Source organism: Ailuropoda melanoleuca, chromosome 2 (assembly GCF_002007445.2).
Source record: "Ailuropoda melanoleuca isolate Jingjing chromosome 2, ASM200744v2, whole genome shotgun sequence".
Taxonomy (NCBI): Eukaryota; Metazoa; Chordata; class Mammalia; order Carnivora; family Ursidae; genus Ailuropoda; species Ailuropoda melanoleuca.
In genome coordinates, this window is record NC_048219.1 from 173,107,933 (window position 1) to 173,127,133 (window position 19,201).

At 42.5% G+C, this 19,201-nt stretch overlaps 1 protein-coding gene across 15 annotated transcripts in view; it reads left to right on the forward strand.

Annotated features, from left to right (window-relative positions):
- The window catches only part of UNC80 (unc-80 homolog, NALCN channel complex subunit), a 225,750-nt gene that overhangs the window by 119,509 nt on the left and 87,040 nt on the right, over positions 1-19,201 (forward strand). For 12 of the 15 annotated variants that reach the window (XM_019802892.2, XM_019802900.2, XM_019802902.2 and 9 more), the window contains exons 27-30: positions 2,931-3,134; positions 5,126-5,226; positions 10,618-10,818; positions 18,390-18,497. In XM_019802892.2, the coding sequence (XP_019658451.2) occupies positions 2,931-3,134; positions 5,126-5,226; positions 10,618-10,818; positions 18,390-18,497 (614 nt within the window). The remainder of the gene's footprint in view (positions 1-2,930; positions 3,135-5,125; positions 5,227-10,617; positions 10,819-18,389; positions 18,498-19,201) is intronic. The other 3 variants (XM_019802904.2, XM_002922358.4, XM_011228850.3) reach the window with 1 other exon arrangement.

Below are 19,201 nucleotides of genomic sequence, written 5' to 3' on the forward strand. Positions count from 1 at the left end.
TTACTAAACTTTTACTTAAAATTTTATACCATCTGTTTTTATAAAAGCTAAAAATGTTGTTCTTGAAATAAACAACCTGAGGACAATTCAGATTCTACTGGGGAAAACAAATGTGAAATAATCCTTAAACTAAAAATGTCTGCCTAAAATCCCCAAGCAAGACCTGCCACATCATTTTACCCACATTCCGAAAACAAATGAAGATTGGTATTCCAAAATACAGACACCAAGATGTGTCTGATTATTCAACAATCATCTATTGAGCACCTGCTATATGTCAGGCACTATTCCAGGTTCCCAGAATATAGCAATGAACAGGAAGAAACATTTCCCACATATATTTTAGTTTTTATTAGCTAAGAGTTCATGTTAGTGAATAACATCAAAGACTGGACTTTCAAATAAAGACAAATGATATAAAATAAAACACACGAAGGTCAGAGAATTGGTCATGACCTGGAGTGGGAGAGATGTAGTCAGAGAAGGAACCCGTAGGTGGCAGTGAGCAGAGACCTAGATGATGTGAAGGAGCCAGGCATGCAGAGTGCTGAGGGAGGAGTCTTCCAAGCAGACACAACAGTGAGAACTCAGCTTTGAGGCAGGAATGAACATGGAACATTTGAAGAAGGGCAAAGAGACCAACATGGTGGCAACAGAATGACTTGGTGGAAGATGGGCAGGAAATGGGGTCAGATAGGTAGGCAAAGGGCATATTAAATAGGATCTGTAGATGTGGTTAGAAATTTAATTCTGTGTAAATGTGTCTGAGTGTGGTTGACAGGTTTTGACCAGAAAGGTGAGATAATATATGTATTTATAATTTATGCATTGAAAAGATGGGTCGAGCTGTGGGAGTGGGAGTAAGCAAACACATTGAGGCAGTTAACATTAGTCCCAGGAATAAGTAACAGGACTTTCAAAATCTTAGGAAATTTCGAGAAGGACTTGTTAATGGAAACAATATGAGGTGAGAAAAAAGGAAAAAAGATGTTTTATCCAATTTAGTTGTATTTGTTTCACTTTCACATTATATTCACTTTTCATATTTCATGTTTTCATGGTGGTAAAGGTTGACACTCAATGCTGTATGAGTTCAGCTAATGGTTTTCAGGTACAAAATCAAATCTGAATTCTAACTGCAGTGTCCTTTGTAAATAATCAGTGCCATAATTCTGAACACTGATTTTTAGTGCTACAGGATATATCCAGTTATCTTTGGTAGTAGAATAGGTTCTCAAAATTGAATTTCTTTTAGGTCACATTAATTTGGGGTCACTTTCCCAAATTTGTACGGTAAAAAGTATCATGAGATCAGGCAAAGAATGCGAGAGTGTCCTGTTAAAAAAAAAAAAAAAAAAAAGGAAAAAACAAAAAACCTCTCTAAACTTTTTTTGTACTTCCCAATCTATCTTGACATGAAATTGTATTAGTACTCATTAAAAAATGATAATATTCTATTTCACATGTATTTCAGGTAGGTCATTAAAGCCTCAATTAAGCCTAAAAATAATATAGAAAAATGCAGTGGATGAATTTTGTGCTATAATTAAAATGGAGCATGATAGTCTATAGTCTTTGTGGAATTTATCTGGCTGGGCGGCAAGGCGTTCTATCCAGATGTAAAATTTCTGTCCAGATGTGTTCAGGGGGCTCCACGAGGCCTTCACCAGCTCCGTGGTGATGATTTTAATCTTTCTCAATCACAAAAGTAAATCAGAGAGTAAGCGTTGCACATGACTCAACAGGAATCTTCTGGGCTCCTTTATATGGCATTAACATATACATTTAATTACCGTCTTGTAGCTCTGTACCACCTCTCACGGTCACATGCTCATTTTCCTGTGAGTGAGTGACCCAAGACTAAAATGCAATCTTCCTGATTGGAACTGTTACAAATATTAATATCCAGGCCTTCAATAATTCATAAGAAATCTTGTTCCGGTAAGAAGAAAATCTTAGAAAAATAATGGCCCCTTCTTGATAATGACTAAGCTCTGCAAACTTTCTTTATCCTGCCTTTACCGAATCCATGTGTGACAACACCAGATCTCCAAAGGAAGAGGACATAGAAGTATAAATGACTATGGGAAATAAAGATGCTTTTGGTTAAAAAAAAAAAAAAAAGTAGGTTTCAAGTTTAAACGTGCTTCATTTACCCTTTTATTTTCCTCACTGATGACTGTTTTTTCCAGAACACTAAAGATGAATAATGCATGTTCTTCACGGTACATATAGACTGTAAGGTTGGCTCAGGGTGTTGCAACATTTGGACTCCCATCCCACCCAGCCTTTTGCCTGAAAGAAGGAGGCTATGACATCACTAGGTGCATTGAGAATGGAACTGTTTCACACTCATGCTCACCCAAAGCACACCAGTGAAAACAGACCCTTTAGTGCCATTGCTGAGGAGCTGAGCGGAACCCACTGCTGACTGTTGGAGAGAGAAGCGCCTCTTGTTTTTATTTCTTAATGAGGTATTCCAAAATGAAGGGGTTTACATGAAGGGGTTTGCATAACTCACATAACTCTGCAAGTCCCCTTTCAAAAGAAAGACGAAAACAAATGGTTTGTGGTTCTGTTGAATCAAGTGATGATGTTGTCGGAATGTACCGACGGTCCGAGGTCATGCCGCTGCGAGGGCACACTCATGCTTGTGAACCCTGGGCCCGAGAGAGAGCAGGCTGTTCCCAGCACTGATGAGCTGTGTGTCCAAGAAAGAAGCTGCACCAGCCCTTCCCGGCGGACCCAGCCTCCTGCCTGCCTAACAGGGCTGCCTGACTGGGGGCTGGGGAGACGCTCCTTCCAGACATGCTGCTCGTCCCGGCCAACAGAGAGGAGGCTGTTCAGGGACAGGCTGGGGAGAGCTTGGATCTAACACTGGCTGGGGAAGACTAAGGGGGAAAAAGCCCTATTTTATTCTTTCAATACAGTTCCCAGCAGGAAGATCAGGATAGGAGGTTCCCGCCTGCTCCAGATTAAAGGAACCCGCAGTTTCCAGGTGAAGAAGGGGGGTTCCTTGTCCAGCATTCGCCGGGTCGGCAGCTTAAAGAGCAGCAAGTTACCACGGCAGGACTCAGAGTCCGAGGCTGAGGAGCTGCAGCTGTCCCAGAGCAGGGACACTGTCACTGACCTAGGTAACATAGAGGAATGGGGTGCGCAGGGACGTGGGGGGTAGGAAGACAGAGCCCTAATCCTGAAACAGCTGAAGCCCTGATACATCAGGAGATGGAGAGCTGAGCCACAGGCTAGACCACACACTCAGTCTGAAACCCGTACCGCCCTTTAGAGCAGGGCTGCTCCAACCTTCACAGGTGGTCTGCAAGTCTTGTCAAGAGGCACATTCTAATTCGGCAGCTCTGGGGTGGAAGCCTCTCACAAGTTTTCTGGTGAAGCTGAAGCTGCTGGTTCAGGGGCCACAGTTGGAGCAGTGAGGGGAGAGAGCGTTTACATCAGGGAAGAGACCGTTTACACGGCAGGACGGTTTTTTGAAATCCGGATGTTTGTGCCTCCATTCTTCCGATGAGGACCTTGAAAGCAAACTGTAGAAATTCCCTTGGGGGCAGCTAGCTAAAGGTCCTGCTGTGCTTTAAAGTCTCCATTTCACAGTAAAAAGAACAAAACTCTCAGTGAGGAGAGATTGCGAGACCTGACGGTGACCGTCACCAAGTCAGTTAATGTCTCAGGGTTTGTTTTCTCCAGCTCTTCAGTGGGAATAATTCTACCCTCCTCGCCTACTCGAAGGGATGCTCTGCAGGTGATTACGAAGTATGTTAAGTACCTGAGCATGAGCTCTGTATACATTCAGAGCGTTCGAGGTGAAGGCTGTCCCTTCAGGATCCAGAGACTCTTAAATCCCAGAGCGTGTTAGTCCAGCGAGCCTGACGGTCATCTCACTAGCAAGAGAAAGAGATGGCAAGTGTGCGGGTGAGACTCGCCAGCTGCCTGGAATTTAGCTCTCAGGTTAAACTTAAAGTACATTTTCTTTGTCATTCAGGCCCGTATGAGGAGCAAATAGAAAGCTCTCCTTTCTAGGCAAGTGGTTTCAGAAGTCAGTAGGTAAATGTGGATGAGTTATCAATCAAGTGTACTGAAATCGAAGCTGAGTGTAACTAATCAAAGTGAGTCTAAAATAGGAAGTATTTCTATACCTACCCACCCTCACCTTTGAAAATAACCAACTGACGCGTTAGTTAAGATTCAGCTTATTTTTTAAGGAGACAATAGAAAAAAAAACTGTGACTTCGTTTATTACAGGTCTGAAGTTATAAGAATGTCATCAGTTAGTTTGGGGAGGAAATATTTCAATTAATTGTTTGAATTGATTAATGTAGCCTAACCCATTGAATCAAAATAGGCAGCCCAAAGGCATGTTTTGTCATAGACATGACCCAGGAAAGCTTTTAGATTTGAGGGCAAATGTAGTAAATTCCTGAGAGAGATGTCTCCAGACTTTTCCACAGAGAAGAGTTTGGACGAAAGGGTTGTTCATGATTGACCACCATTGCTTATAAATTCCCTTAGATTTTGGGGGGTGTTTTTCTGGTTTTGGTTGTGCTTTTTTGTTTTGTTTTGTTTGTTTTGGTTTTGGGTTTTTTGTTTTGTTTTGGGGGGGGTTGTTTGGGTTTTTTGGGGTTTTTTTTGAGGCACCACCCATTCTAGAGACAGCTCGGACAGCGAAGTCAGGGGGTGTTGAGACTGTGGCTCTAGTCATAGTCACAGGGCAGAGAAGGCAGCAGCACGCTCATGGCCCCTGCAGGTTGCTTGGTGTCCCTACTTACATCTGCAAGGTCTGGGCAGTCTGGAGTGGATTTGGGCACACTCAATCGATAACTTGCTCATCTCAGCAATTCAAGGACTTGACTCTGTTTCTTCTCTGCTCCCATGTCTCAAAATGGAAGCCACCATAACAGAGATCAAAAATGTCTTTGCAATTGTCTGTTCAGCTGGTGGTGAGGGGAACAGCTCCTCTTGACATTCCCCCACTAAAGTCAGTGCTGTGCCCTGTTAACCCACTGGGCCATGGTAGTGTGCCCCAGGATTCAAAAGCATGGACCACTCTACCGTATCAACATGCTCTCCAGGGAGACTGAACAATATAACCTCTCTCGGCATTTTTCTTTTGAAGAAGGGAGTCCTTGGAGTGCAAGTGAGCCCAGCATCGAGCCAGAGGGAATGAGCACTGCTGGCACAGAAGAAAATTACCACAGGAGCATGTCATGGCTTCATGTAAGTAGGTATCTCAGAAAGAGACCTGAGATCCATTTCTTTTGGCATTGAGAAAGATCTATGGAGCGAGGACAAAAGAGTATATGAAAACCATCAATTCCGTTTAGTCTCTAAGAAAAACCACGGGCTTCTGTTTCAGCCAAACCTCAGAATCCTCACCAGGATTGGTATTCTGTTGGATCGTATTCAGTTTAAGCTTAACTAAAACCAAAGTTTCTTTGTTATGGCTGGTTTGTAGGCCAACGTAAACCAGGGAAAACCCTAAGGGACCCGGTCAGGTTGGTGACAAGACAACCTGGGTACCACAGATGAAGGAAGCATCACCATCAGTGTCTACAGGTTACCGCAAATGCCAAGAGCAAGGTCATGGTGTCGGTCTGTGTCTGTATAGATCTAATTGTAAACCAGAAGAACATGGAGACCCTAAGATGGCAAAGGCTGCACCTCAAAGGGCTCTTCAGAGGTCATGGGCAGGAGCGGATTTCAGGGAAACTTTGGGCATGGATTAGAGTTCAGGGTTTGGGCTGAGCATGAGGAAAGAAAGAGAAAGTTAAGGAAGTATAACATCAGACCCACAACTAGCAGGATACTGCCTGTGCTGTTATTGGTCTTAGGTATGTTCTGTACCATCTCCTCTGATTTCCATCTGACTTCCTGGTAGGGTCAGATAAGGGCTGGCTGGTACGTAACGCTCCACAGAGTTCACAGTGCTGTGTCTTCACAACTGGCTGACTGTTTTTAAAGTAAACTCTTTAGTGAAGTCCAACCTACATCTTGAGAAGCATAGAAAACCTATGTGTACAGCTCAATAAATTTTCACAAAGTGACAATCTGGGTAACCACCAGCAGGTCAAGAACATTACCATACCTCAGAAGCCCTATACACGCCCTCTACCAGTCACGGTCCTCCCCTAACAGTAACCACCCGTCCTACCTTCTAACACCATAGATTAGTTTTGTCTGTTTTGGAAGTGCATGTAATTGATATCGTATGTTATATACTGTGTTGTGTTATGGTTTGTTTGGTTCATATAAAGGTAAATCCTCCAACTGTGTTCTTCCTCAAGGTGGCTTGGTCTATTCTTGGCTACATTAACTTCCGTTTAAAATCACCTGTTAATTTTTTTTTTTTTTTAAGAGAGAGAGCACAAGCGTCCAAGAGGGGAGGAGTAGAGGGATCAGAGAGAGAATCTTTTTTATTTTTTTTAAAGATTTTATTTATTAATTTGACAGAGATAGAGACAGCCAGTGAGAGAGGGAACACAAGCAGGGGGAGTGGGAGAGGAAGAAGCAGGCTCCCAGCGGAGGAGCCTGATGTGGGGCTCTATCCCATAACGCCGGGATCACACCCTGAGCCGAAGGCAGACGCTTAACCGCTGTGCCACCCAGGCGCCCCCAGAGAGAGAATTTTAAGCAGGCTCCACATTCAGCATGGAGCCAAATTCAGGGTTCGATCTCACAACCCTGAGATCATGACCTGAGCCAAAATTGAGTCGGACGCTTAACCGACTGAGTCACCCAGGTGCCCCTCACCTATTAATTTCTATTAAAAAAAGCTTTCAACTTAGCTTATACTGATTATAAGCATCATTTAATATTGAGGAAGTGAAATCTTTATTATATTGAGTCTTCTATAAAGTGGTCTATTCCTCTATTAATTTATGTCCCACCTCTTAAATTTCCTTCGGTAATGCTTTTTATTTTTTCTTGAATTATTTGTGTATTTCTTTAAGTAGAAACCTAGATTTAAACATTTCTTTGTAGGAAGGTTTTTAATTACAAATTCAACTTATGTAATATTCAAACCGTTCAGATTTTCTATTTCTTCTGGAAGCAGTTTGAGCACATTTATTATTTCCCCCTAGGAATTTGTTAATTTAATCCAAATATTTATATTTATTAGCAAAAAAGGTGTTTATAACTTTCTCTTAAAATCCTTTTAAACTCTGTAGGCTCTACAGTGATGTGCCTTTATTGTTTCCGATATTGGTAGGTTATATCTTTTCTTTCTTTCTTTTTTTTAATCAGTCTTGCCAGAAGTATGTCAGTTTTACTAACCAGAGAATCAGCTTTTGGTTTTGTCCTTCGGGGAATGTTTGATTTTTGTTTCATTAATTTCTCCTATTACCTTTATTAATTGCTTCTATTTTCTTTGAGTTTAACATGTGTTCTTTCCCTAATTTCTTGATATAGATACTTAGATAATTGATCTCCAACCACTTTGCTAAGCTATGCATTTAAAGCTATAGATGTTCCCTAGGAACAGCTTTAGCTGCATCACGCATTTGATACATCATATGTTCATTATCACTCAGTTAAAATATTTTTTAATTTTCATTTTGATCACACACACTTAAAATCCATGACTGATTAATCCAGTATATGAAGCTATTATCTTCTCTTAGTCTGTTCCTTACTATGGTAGTGATTTCATTGACTGCCAGATATGACGGGTGAAGAATTAGTGAAGCACAGTGATGGAGACATGCCATTGGACATCCGTCCAAACCCATAGACTGTACAACACCAAGAGTGAACCCTCATGTAAACTAAGCACTTTGGATGATAGGGACATGCCAGTGTGGGTTCATTAATTATAATAAACATACCATTCTGCTGGGAGATGTTGATAACGAAGGCCTCTGTGCATGTGTGGAGGCAGGGGATGTTTGGGAGCTCCCTGTACACTCTGCTCAATTCTGCTGTGAACCTAAAACTGCTCTAAAACAAAGTCTACTAATTAAAAAAAAAAAAAAACTGTAGGATTATAGAGGCTCCCAGTGGTGCTATCTCCCTCCAGGGAAGATTCACCCTATACTTTGGCAGACGGTATAGATCACCTCAGTCCTATCAAGGACGAAGCTGACTTGACGTGTAGTATTGCTATCCACCCCACCGCCCACCCTCCCAACACACACCTCTGGTATGAAGCACTCCAAGGTTCCCAGTCACAGTCTGGGGTGTGCCCCCAGTCTTGATGGGTCAGAAACTCCAATTTTGCTTCCCCATCGCAGTGAAACTGTCAAAATCTCCATTCTGCTTGTCAGCTGGTTTCTGCTTGGCTTCCTAGCTACTCAATCAACAAATGCCTAGAAGGCAAGTGCCAAGTCTCATTTCTCCAAACTGCCCTTCTCTACTGTCCACTCAATTCTTCTTCCCACTAGCAATTCTGAACTCCAGTTTTTATCTTCCAGTTCTCATGAAATTGCCTAAAGCTTTGCCTGCCCCCTTGGCCACTTCTGCCTGAAGGAGAACTGTAGCCTGTGCTCACATTGTGCTCACTCCGCTCAATGCCCTTTCTCTCCACATCTTGTCTTTCAGGTCCTGACTACCTTACTGTGTTGAATGCAATTTTATGCATTCAAATCTATGTATTCAAATATATATGTTAATATAGATGTGCGTACGTTAAACAACACACATGTATTAGCTTGCAGTTTCTATGGGTCAGGAATCCTGACACAGTTTAGCTAGGTCCTCTGCTTCCAGCTCTCTCACAAGATAGTGATCAAAGTACTGGCCAGGACTGGGGTCTTATCTGATGGTCTGATAGGGAAAGAATTTGCTTCTAAGCTCATGTGATTGTTTAGTAGAATTTCAGTTACTCAAGAACTGTTAGACTGAGGGCCTCAATTCCTAGCTGGCTGTTGGCCAGAGGCCACCCTCATTTCCTTGCTATATGAACCTTTCCAGCATGGCACCTTGCTTTGTCAAAGCCAATAAAGAAGAGTCTGGTTACAGGAGAGAAGTTACTGTCTCATGCAATCTGATCACAGAAGTGACGTCTCCTCGCCTTTGCTGCATTCTGTTAGAAGCAAGTCACTAGGCCAGCCCAACCAACAGGAGGTGGTTTCACAAAGGCATTAATACCAGAAGGTGGGATCCGGAGAGCATCTTTGAAATACATCTACCAAAAAGACATCCCTGAGCATAACGTTAAAATTGCAGATTTCTAGGTCACCTCTACCCCAGATACTGAACTAAATCAGAATCTTCAAAACTGAAGTCCAGTCATATGGTCATTTGCGTGTTTATTTGGTTTGGGTTGTTGTTGCTAAGCTTTCTTGGTATTTCTCTTTAGTAGCCAGATTTGAGAATAACAAGGGAAACCTTACAGTTTTTATATGTGCCTGCCTCATACCAGGAATTCCTCATATAGGAATAGCAGGGATGTTCAGTGAATCTCGAGAGAGATCTGGATATTCTGTTCAGACAAAACCTATTTTTTTTTAACTTTGAAGAGTGTGAGATATTGTTATCTGAGTTTGACAGGGGTATGGAGTTGATTGTTGTTGTTGTTTTCCTCAGAGTAAGCAGGGCCTCTCGTTCCTGAGGAAATGTGTGGCAGCCCTACCTAGTAGGTTTGATTGGCCCTGTCCACATAGACTTACTTTATGTTCTCCATCCAATATGGCACACAGTTTCTCACAGGTTAGGTTTTGGGGTGGGAACTGGTTTCATGAAGGATGGACACATTCAGAAGATTACTCTATGCATACTTGACTAGCCCTGTGGACGTTGGAGTGCTATTGCCTTTTTAGGAAAGCAACTTCAGAAGTTACAAATTCAAAGGCCTTCATTCCTTAACTTAAAAGAACCATAGCCTTTCAATGGAGTTCTTGAATCCTACTTGGGAAGTCTAGGTGATGTGAGGATTTGAGCCAGATCAAGCCCCAAGAGCCAGATTGGCCCAAAAGCTGGAGAAAAATTAATTTGTAGAGAGAAGAAATGAAGCGCTGTAGTCAGGCTCAGGCTCGGTTGGAGGTTATAAACCAAGGTAGAAGATGCAGAAATGCTTTGTTTGTTTAAGATTTTATTTATTATTGGTCAGAGATAGAGCACATGAGCACAAGCAGGGGGAGCGGGAGGCGGAGGGAAAAGCAGGCTCCCTCCTGAGCAAGGTGCCCGATGCAGGACTCGATCCTAGTACCCTGAGACCATGACCCAAGCTGAAGGCAGACGCTTACCTACTGAGCCACCTAGGCGTCCTGCAAAAGTGTTTTCAATTCCACATGGGTAGGCTGGAGTTAAAGACATCCTACAGCTGTCAAAGGCCAGCCAAATCCTTTGGCACGGAATTTCTCGCCAGTTGATACTCTCACCTGACACCTTCTACAACATAAGAGCTGCAAAAATAATGTGGTTTAAGTTTAGAATCTTCATTTGAAACTATTTGGAAATCGTACACTCCACAATAAGTGGTTTAAGTTTTTTGAGGTCAGTTAACCTTTTCTTGTTTCAAAAAGCCCTTTCTATCAGGTGGGAATGGAGAGAGCCAAGAAGCCAAGTACATAAAGACTTGTAACCCTTCGCTTTCTTGCGGGACTTAGTTACTCACTGCACTTTCAACCCTGATTGCCTGGTTGACTCTCGGGGGTGTGTGTGTTCCAGGTCATGATCTTGCTGTGCAATCAGCAGAGCTTCATCTGCACCCACGTTGACTACTGCCACCCTCACTGTTACCTGCACCACAGCCGCTCCTGCGCCCGGCTGGTCAGGGCCATCAAGCTGCTCTACGGAGACACCGTGGACTCCCTCCGGGAGAGCAACAGCAGCAGCAGTGTGGCTCTCCGGGGCAAGAAACAGAAAGAGGTGAGTGAAGCGCCACCTGGTCCTATGCCCCTGATAGGGAAGATGATGTCCCAGCAATCTGTTCTCTGGAAATGCAAATTTCAGGCCACCGCAGGTGTCTAAAGCAGGTTACAGATCTGTATGATTTCGAACAAAGAAGGTGAGCAAAGAAAGACAGGTGCTTTGTCTTCGTGTCCATGAGCACACATGGAATCTTTTCCCAGGTTTTGTTTTATTTCTCTGAATGAATATGAATTCATAGGGGTAGTGATGATGAATAGGTTATGGTGGTAGAGAGAATAATGTCTCCCCAAGATGTCTGCATTCTAATTTCTAGAACCTGTGAATAGGTTACCTTACGTGGCAAAAGGGATTTTGCCTGTGGGAATAAGGTAGGAATCTTTTAATTCAGGAAATTATCCTGAATTTCCAGGTGGGTTCCTTGTCATCCTATGGGTCCTTATAAGCGAAAAAGGAGGTAAGAGAGGCAGAGTCAGAAAGGAGACGGGATACAGAAGTAGAGGTCAGAGCAGTGCAGGGCTATGAGCCGCGGAAAGGGGCAGCCCCTAGAAGCTGGAAAAGATGAAGAAATGGATGATTCCCTCGAGCATCCAGAAGCAACCCAGCCCTGCCAATCCATTTTAGATCTGACCTCGAAAACCGCAAGATAATATATTTGTGTTGTTTCGCACCACGAAGTTTGTGGTAGTTTGTTACAGCGGTAATAGGAAACTGACACAGTTTATCAGTTCCTTGTTAAGGAAAAGTGATAAATGGCCCAACTGTTCACAGATAAATAATAGAGTAATCTAGGTCAAATCAGACCAAAGGAAACTCCTTTAAGAAACTCTTCCATTTTCTAAGTATTCAGCTGCTCTTTCCTGACAAGTACACTGAACAGCTGAGCTGGCAGGAGCTGAAGAGGGTAACCAGGGCTGCCGTGCTCCTGCCGGGAAAGCCCTGGGTCCCCCACCTGCCCCAGAACAGGCGTGATGGCCGAGACGCCTGACCCAGGGCTGCTGGCTGCCCCTGCAGCTGCTCCTCACAAGCGGTTTTACAAAGAGATTTTGATATAATACCTATTCATTTCAGTGAGCATTCATTGTGCACCTGCTGTCGGCGCACTGTGAGGCCAGATATTCTGGGAGGAATAAAAAATAAATAAGTAGTATTAGAGGATCCTTCCCCTAAGGAGTTTGCAAGCCAGGTTTGGCGGGGTGGGCGGAGGGTGTTAAAATTCCAATCAAACAACTAGAGAAAATGAGCAATAACAAAAAATTCACAGTTGAGTCATGCAGCAATTTGTAATGCTTTAGCACGCACCAAGGAATATCTTTTTTAATTATAATACAGTTCTTGAAGAAGTTTGGGATAATACCCGGAGATCCTAAAGAAAAAAAAAATCTGTATTTTATGCATCTCATAAGTGTGCTGTTTGCCTTCCGGGATATGATCTTTCAGTATTTTTTTCAGAGCATATATGTGAGTCTATAATGCAGGTATATATCACTGACCAAGTGCGTTTTGATTCTTATAAACCTTGCGCCAGAGATACTGTACTCCCCATTTTACAAATGAAAAGGTGGAGGCTCAGAAGGGTGGGATTGTCACAGTTCACATCTGTAACATACTTAGCTAGACTTTAATTTAGGAAGATGGAATATCAAATCCAGAGCTTTTTAGCTAGACTCTATTGTATCTCATGGTATTCAAACTACACACATTCTGAGGGAAATCATGGGGGAATAGATCAATGTGGGTAAATTCATGAAATGTCAATGACGACATAAAGATCTATGCATCTATAATCATGGGTGTATGTATGTATGTAGCTATGTGTATGTATTCTTATTTAGGTAAGTTCTTCATAAAATCCTCCCTTAGTTTTAGGAGAAAACCATGTATGTTGGAAGTTGCAAAAATATACCAACCTAAATTAATGTTCGTTGTTCACTGTATATACTCTGAGATTTCTTACTGCTCCAACTATACTATACCTTCACCTGTAATCCATATGGGGCCAAACGCAAACATCCTTCAAGATTCAACTCAAATGCCACCTCCTCCTTGAAACCATTTATGACCTTGCCGTGTTAACCACAGTGCATACAGTGGTGGATGACTAATGCTATTTTCATTCCTTCCATCCTTTAAATTACAATGGCATTTTACTTGTGCTTTTCTCATTCTTTGTTCATTAACTCATCCGTCCATCCATCCGTCCATCTGTCTATCCATCCATCCATCCATTTCTATATATTCAACAAATTTTTAAAGAACCTATGGACATGCTCTGTCCATACCATGTGCTGAGTATAATAATGGGCACAAGAGGTATGGCCCATGGGGGCCTGTGTTCATATGATACACACAACCTGGTTGGAGAGACAGGCATTAATCAAATGCCTCAAATTGCTGTAAAATTGCAACAGCATTAAGAGCAGGGAAGAAGAAACACACTGTGCTGAGACAGCTTATGAGCGAGACTCTGAACTTGTCGGGGGAAATCAGACAGCCTCTCCCATAGAGTGACAAATGAGTTTTGACTGAAGGATGCATGGATGTTAACTGAATACAGAATTTTCCAGCCTGCGAGAAGAGCTGAGTACGGCGGACTGGCTGGAGTAGAGGAGACCGTTGAGCACGCTGCGCAGGCAGATAGAGCAGACCACGTAGGGCCCCCAGGCGGTAGCGAGGATTGTAGTCTTTATCCTGTGAGTCGTGGCAAGTGCTGAGAGTTTTGTGATCTCTCTGCCTGCAGAATAGGGCCCCTTGTAGCCCTATTTCTCCTCTGCCACTTAATTATAAACTTCTGGGAAACTGGCAGTCTTGCACACTGTTTCCTATGCAATACCTACCAGAGTTCCTCTCCTAGAGTGGAGGGACAATAAATGTTGAACGGCCGAGTGGGCTGTCTAGTTCATGAGTGCCCTCTGCCCCTAGCCCAGCAAGGACACTGGCCGGAAGCAGCAGAAGAGGCTTGCAACCTTAGGCATGCTTACATTTTAGAAAGGCAAAGAGAAAGTAAAGCCAGAGTTAAGTATCCTCTAATCTTAATGTATTTAAATTAGTCATGCAGGTGAAGAGCTGAAAAAATGTATTGAGTCTGCTGCAATAAACATTTTATTTTCAAAATGCCAGCCTCCTGTGCAAGCTCTTTTTTTGTTCTCTCATGATGTTTCCATTTCCTGGGCTGAATCTGTCACATAATGAACAATGCACCCATTTCTAGGGCCAAAATGAAAATAGAGTAGGCAGCAAGTCAAGAATCAAAGCAGTGATTCTGATTAAAATTGAGCCTTATGAGCAATTGATATTTCATTCCTGTTTCCTTTTGAATTGGTTTTTATGGCAGAATATATCTGTGGCAGCCAGCACATTCTGTAACCCGAGTAACTCTGATCAAGCTGCTGATCTACATTTCAGTGCTCAGAGATACACTGTGCATCCTGTTAGTCCATTTTAGTGCACTTCCGAGCTTGAGGGGTTTTTATAAACTATATATTACCTTCACCAAAGAATCCTTTGATTTTTCCTATATATATGTTTCTTGTCCAATGCTATGTTCTAAACAGAATAAATGCTCACTTTAGTGCTTGCTGATGAAAAAAAAGGAGTAGATGAAACAATTTTTTTTTCCTTTCTGCCAAAAAGGATAGGAGGGTAAAAGGGGATACATGCTGAAAAAGAAAGGGCACAGTGTCTGTAAATTCTGTGAGGGCCAATGCAGATGGCAAGAGGCCAACTGATTTCCTGCAAGACTCATATTTTTCCAAAGCTATGGAAAACACTGTTGTGAGACCAAGACCGGGCCCTAGGTCTTGATTTCATCTGCTAGAATGTTTCCCCGTTCAAAATCACATGTCAAAGATGTGTGAGGCCCAAGGGTCTAGGTTACCTTTGGGGAAATAATTAGACTTCTCTCGGCATGAAATATGTTTCCAGGAAGATCTCTTTCCCAGAGAGCTCAGTAGACTGACTCCAGTTTTCTTAAATTTTATTCCTTTTTTGTTTGTTTGTTTTCTAAGATTTTATTTACTTATTTGGGAGAGAGAGGGAGAGAGCGAAAGAGCACACCAGAGCATAAACCAGGGGAAGGGGCAGAGGGAGAAGCAGACTCCCTGCTGAGCTGGGAACCTGACATGGGGCTTGATCCCAGGACCCAGAGATCATGACCTGAGCTGAAGACAGCTTAACTGACTGAGCCAGCCAGGCACCCCCAGTTTTCTTAAATTTTAAATACCACGTTATTTCCACAGTACATCCTCATTCGTGGCATTTGTCTCCTTTTATGCTTACCATGATTTTTCATTTGTTTGTTTGTTCATTATCTATCTCTCCTGGTAAGATACGCTTTCTAGTAGGGCAAGCACCAAGGGAGTTTTGCTCCACAGTACAACCCCAAAGGTTAGCCCAGTTCCTGGCATTTGTTTAACTCCTGAGAAACACTCTTGAGTTATTAAATTAATTTAAAAAAAAATTTGTTTAAAATAAGTATTACGCTTCTCTTGTCAATAATCTTTTGTTGCAAGAAACCCACTGAAACTTGTTCAAGTGATTAGAGTTTCTTCAAAGGACATAGCAGAATCTCATGAAACCAGGGACAGACCAGGAAAGAGCCAAGCCTTAAAGGAATGAGAACCAAAGCTGCTATCCAAATCAGAATGGGCATAGTTTCTCATCTCTGGTTCCTTCTGCATCTCCTTCTACTCCCTCATCTCTGCCCCCACCCCCCAACCAGCTCCCCCTGCTTTGTTCATCTTGTATGTGACCTAAAAATCTCCAGGTTGCATCATCATGGCCCAGTCTCAGCAACCATCACCACATGAATCAGACTCTGTGTCCCTTATCTCCATAGGACAGGAATTTGGTGGGCTCCACTCTTCCTCTTTGTGATCCAAACATCATGGGATAAAGCCCTGGTCAGTCAAAGGATTGGTTTTGCATTGCAAAATAATCAGTAGTGGTCAGAATGAGGAGAGAAGTCACAAAGTCAAATATGGTGACTATATGTCCAAGACACACACAGAGAGAAGAAAATGTCAGTGGTCCAAGATCTACACCATGCCACAGCAAGCATGCCCCAGGATCCCCACCACATCTTGAGGCTATGTAGCTGCCTCCCATTGACCATAGCTCCCTCTGGTAGATTGACTCAACAATGAATGCCATCCTCTTTTGGTGGTACATTCTGTCTTTTGGTCTTGGATTACTAGTCTTGGGATTCTTTACAGGTCCAGCTTGATGTGCAATTCCAACCAGCATAGGTAACTCATGGTCCAGTGAAATTTCTTACTTTCCCATGAATAACAAAAGATGCCTTCAGATCTAGCCTCCTGCTCCATCCGGCAACTAGCTGTCCTCTAGCCAAGTTTTACATCAAGTTATGAAAGCCAAAAATCAACTGATGATAGGTTGGTCAGCCTGAGTTAGGGGTAACACCAGCAGCGGCACATGAGAACTTTCACACGGTATACCCAAGTGCCTATCATAATGTATGCACCCTTGATACCTACCTTCCAAGCCTCAACAAGTCACTCAGGAAGGACGACTAGCCCATCACCCTAGAGTGAAAGCCCTTCTAATTCCCTTCCTTTCCCTCTAAAACAAGCATCCTCACAATGATGAGGCACCAGAACACACCATGCTTCCTAGGGAAGTGTGCAAGGATATTAGATATTTGACATCTGAGAAGCTTGACATATACCTTCTGTCCCTAGTAAACAGGATTAAGCAGAATCCTGCATTTCCCAGAGTGTCAGAGGCAAACATGAATGTTCACCCTTTTCCTTCTAAGCTGGTATCTGCCTGATTTAAGAACCTATAATTTAACCAAGAGGTATTGTTCAAAAGTAACCCTGAAAAAGACAAAACGTCCAGCCAGAGGAGAAAGGGTGAAATGTTAACAAAATTTGAAAACCACATTTTAAATCCTATTTTGAAAATCATATTTAATGACCTGGGGAAATATCATAAGATCCTAATAAAATGAGTTGTTTAAAATTGTGTGTCACCTCCATGACATCCTCACCATTGTGCTAAGATCCACAGAATGAAGAAAAGGCCGAAAGGAAAAAAAATAATGGCTATCACTGGGTTAAGGATTATAGGGATTTTTGTTTTCTTCTTCCAAGTTTTTCTGTGTTTTCTGCAATTTGCATGCATAGTTTTATAAATAGAATAAACGAGAGATGCCCTTTTTAAAATAATTTGACTTTTTAAAAGATATAAAAGAATTTACTTAAAAAAGAATATACCCCTACGTTTATATGGAAAATGATTGCCATATGATTTTAGAACAGTTTCCAAATTATGAAACAGGCATGGATCTTGCTGAATATTGTTTTCACATTCACAGGGAAAAAAATGCAACGCAAGATTTCTCTCCTCAAATGATAGGTGTTCCCAAGTATGTGCCTCCACGTTTTTATCTTTAGAAAACACAGCAAGAGCTCTGATTCATTTGTTTCAAAGTAGATTCATTCTAAAAGTTCATTCCATACCAGTGACACACGAGATGCATTGTCTTGGGTCTTTTTGTCAGAGTTTTGAAAGACGTTCTTGGAACATTCATGTACTTTTAGATTTGCCTTTTCTTCCCAGTATCTCCATATATAACACTGTGAAGCTCTGTTCAGAAATTCGTAAGGAGTTCCATTTTTTCCTCAGCATTGAGGGAGAAAGTGTTTCATTGACATGGAACTGGAAAAACAAATGAGCATTTATTCTGTGTAGAAGGACGGATGCCCTCTTTGCACAGCCTGGAGTAACTAGGAGCCATCAAGTCTCCGGATAAATAAACGAGAGCCTGTCACCATTAGGACCAATCATTCCCACAGCTGCTCCGTCCCCTCCAACCCCTGGCATTTAGGGAGTTGGAGGAAGAAACCCTGTCTTCTCCGTGCTTATGCAGAAGTCAGTTTTATTCTGGACCCTGGTTCAGGAGACAATTTGAAAAAAGAGCTGCTGCTTCCTATAGACGAGTATCGTTTTGTTTTTTGTTTTTTTAAATGAGTTTGGTTTTTTTAAAGAAACCGTTTTACCTTATAACTCGGGCCTAGATAATAAGTGCTCTGAACTTGTACTTCCTTGATGAGTCTTTTATCTTTTTCTTCCTAGCACTCTTTTGGGAAATACGTTCTTTCTTCTATGACCAGATAGCTAACATGTAACATCCAGCCCTGTAAAGGGGCTATTAGATAGAGTGGGTTTTAACTGACTTCATTTTTTAAAAGTTGTGTGTTTTTAACAGTTTCGAAAAACACAACTGGCTCTGAAATGAAAGTCAGGAGAGCCTTGTCCTTTTTAAATTCTGCTCCCAGCCAGCTTTGTGACTTGGTCAAGTTATTCCGCTTCTTTGGCCCCCAGTTTCCGTCATGGTAAAAGAGGAGTTTGTAGCTAAATGTCTCTGAGCTCCCTTTCATTCCAAAATTACTGTTTTTATCACTTTCAGAAGGTGTGGGCCTACAAAGAGGCCTAAGTCGTCCCTCCCATTAGATGAAAATGGTCGTCTGGAAAATTGGGGGGAAACAGCCCTGCTGGCTTTTGAGAGAATGCAACACTCTTCATCACCTATCTTGTGTTCTTGGCAGTGCTCAGAGAAGTCATGCCTGCGGACACCTTCTCTGAAGAAGAGAGTTTCAGAGGCCAACCTAGAAGGGAAAAAGGACTCAGGGATGCTGAAATACATCAGACTGCAGGTATGGGAGGCTGGGTCAGAAAAGTTCATGGAGCAGTAATCGGGAGGGGGCGCCAGATACCCTGTTTACAATGCTCAAGACAGCCAGTGCCCCTCGGTACAGTGTTAGCATGAAGGCTCCTTTAACTGGTGGGGAACAGTGCCACCAAGCGTGCAAGCAAAAAAAAATCCCTCCATGTTAGCCAGCCAGCTTCCACAGAGACAGGCCTTGGGGAGCTTGGCTGGAACCATGCCTCCTCCCACTTGCCCCACACCATGGAGCCAATCCCCCACCAGCCTGAGGTGGCGATGCTCTCCACTCTTACAGTGTGATTTTCTGGGTTCAAATCCCACAGCTACTGCTGTGGCTCTGGGACCTTGGGCAAGTTGCTTAATTTCTCTTGATCTTAGCTGCCTCATACGTAAGTAAGATGGGGATTATAACGCGAGGCCCATTTCAAAGGATTATTGCATGGATTAAAGAGATAGTACACTTATCTACTTATCTAGTGCTTGACACATTGTTATATTGTTATTACATTCTAAGGTTTAAATCATTACACGTATTCCCCAGGGTATAGAGGGAGGGGGTGAAAAACAACTTGTTTTTCTGGAAAGGTTTTTTTTCTTTAAAGATTTATTTCTTTATTGGAGGGAGAGAGAGAGAGAGCACAAGCAGGCGGAGCAGAGGGAGAGAATCTCAACCAGAGTCCACACAGAGCCCAG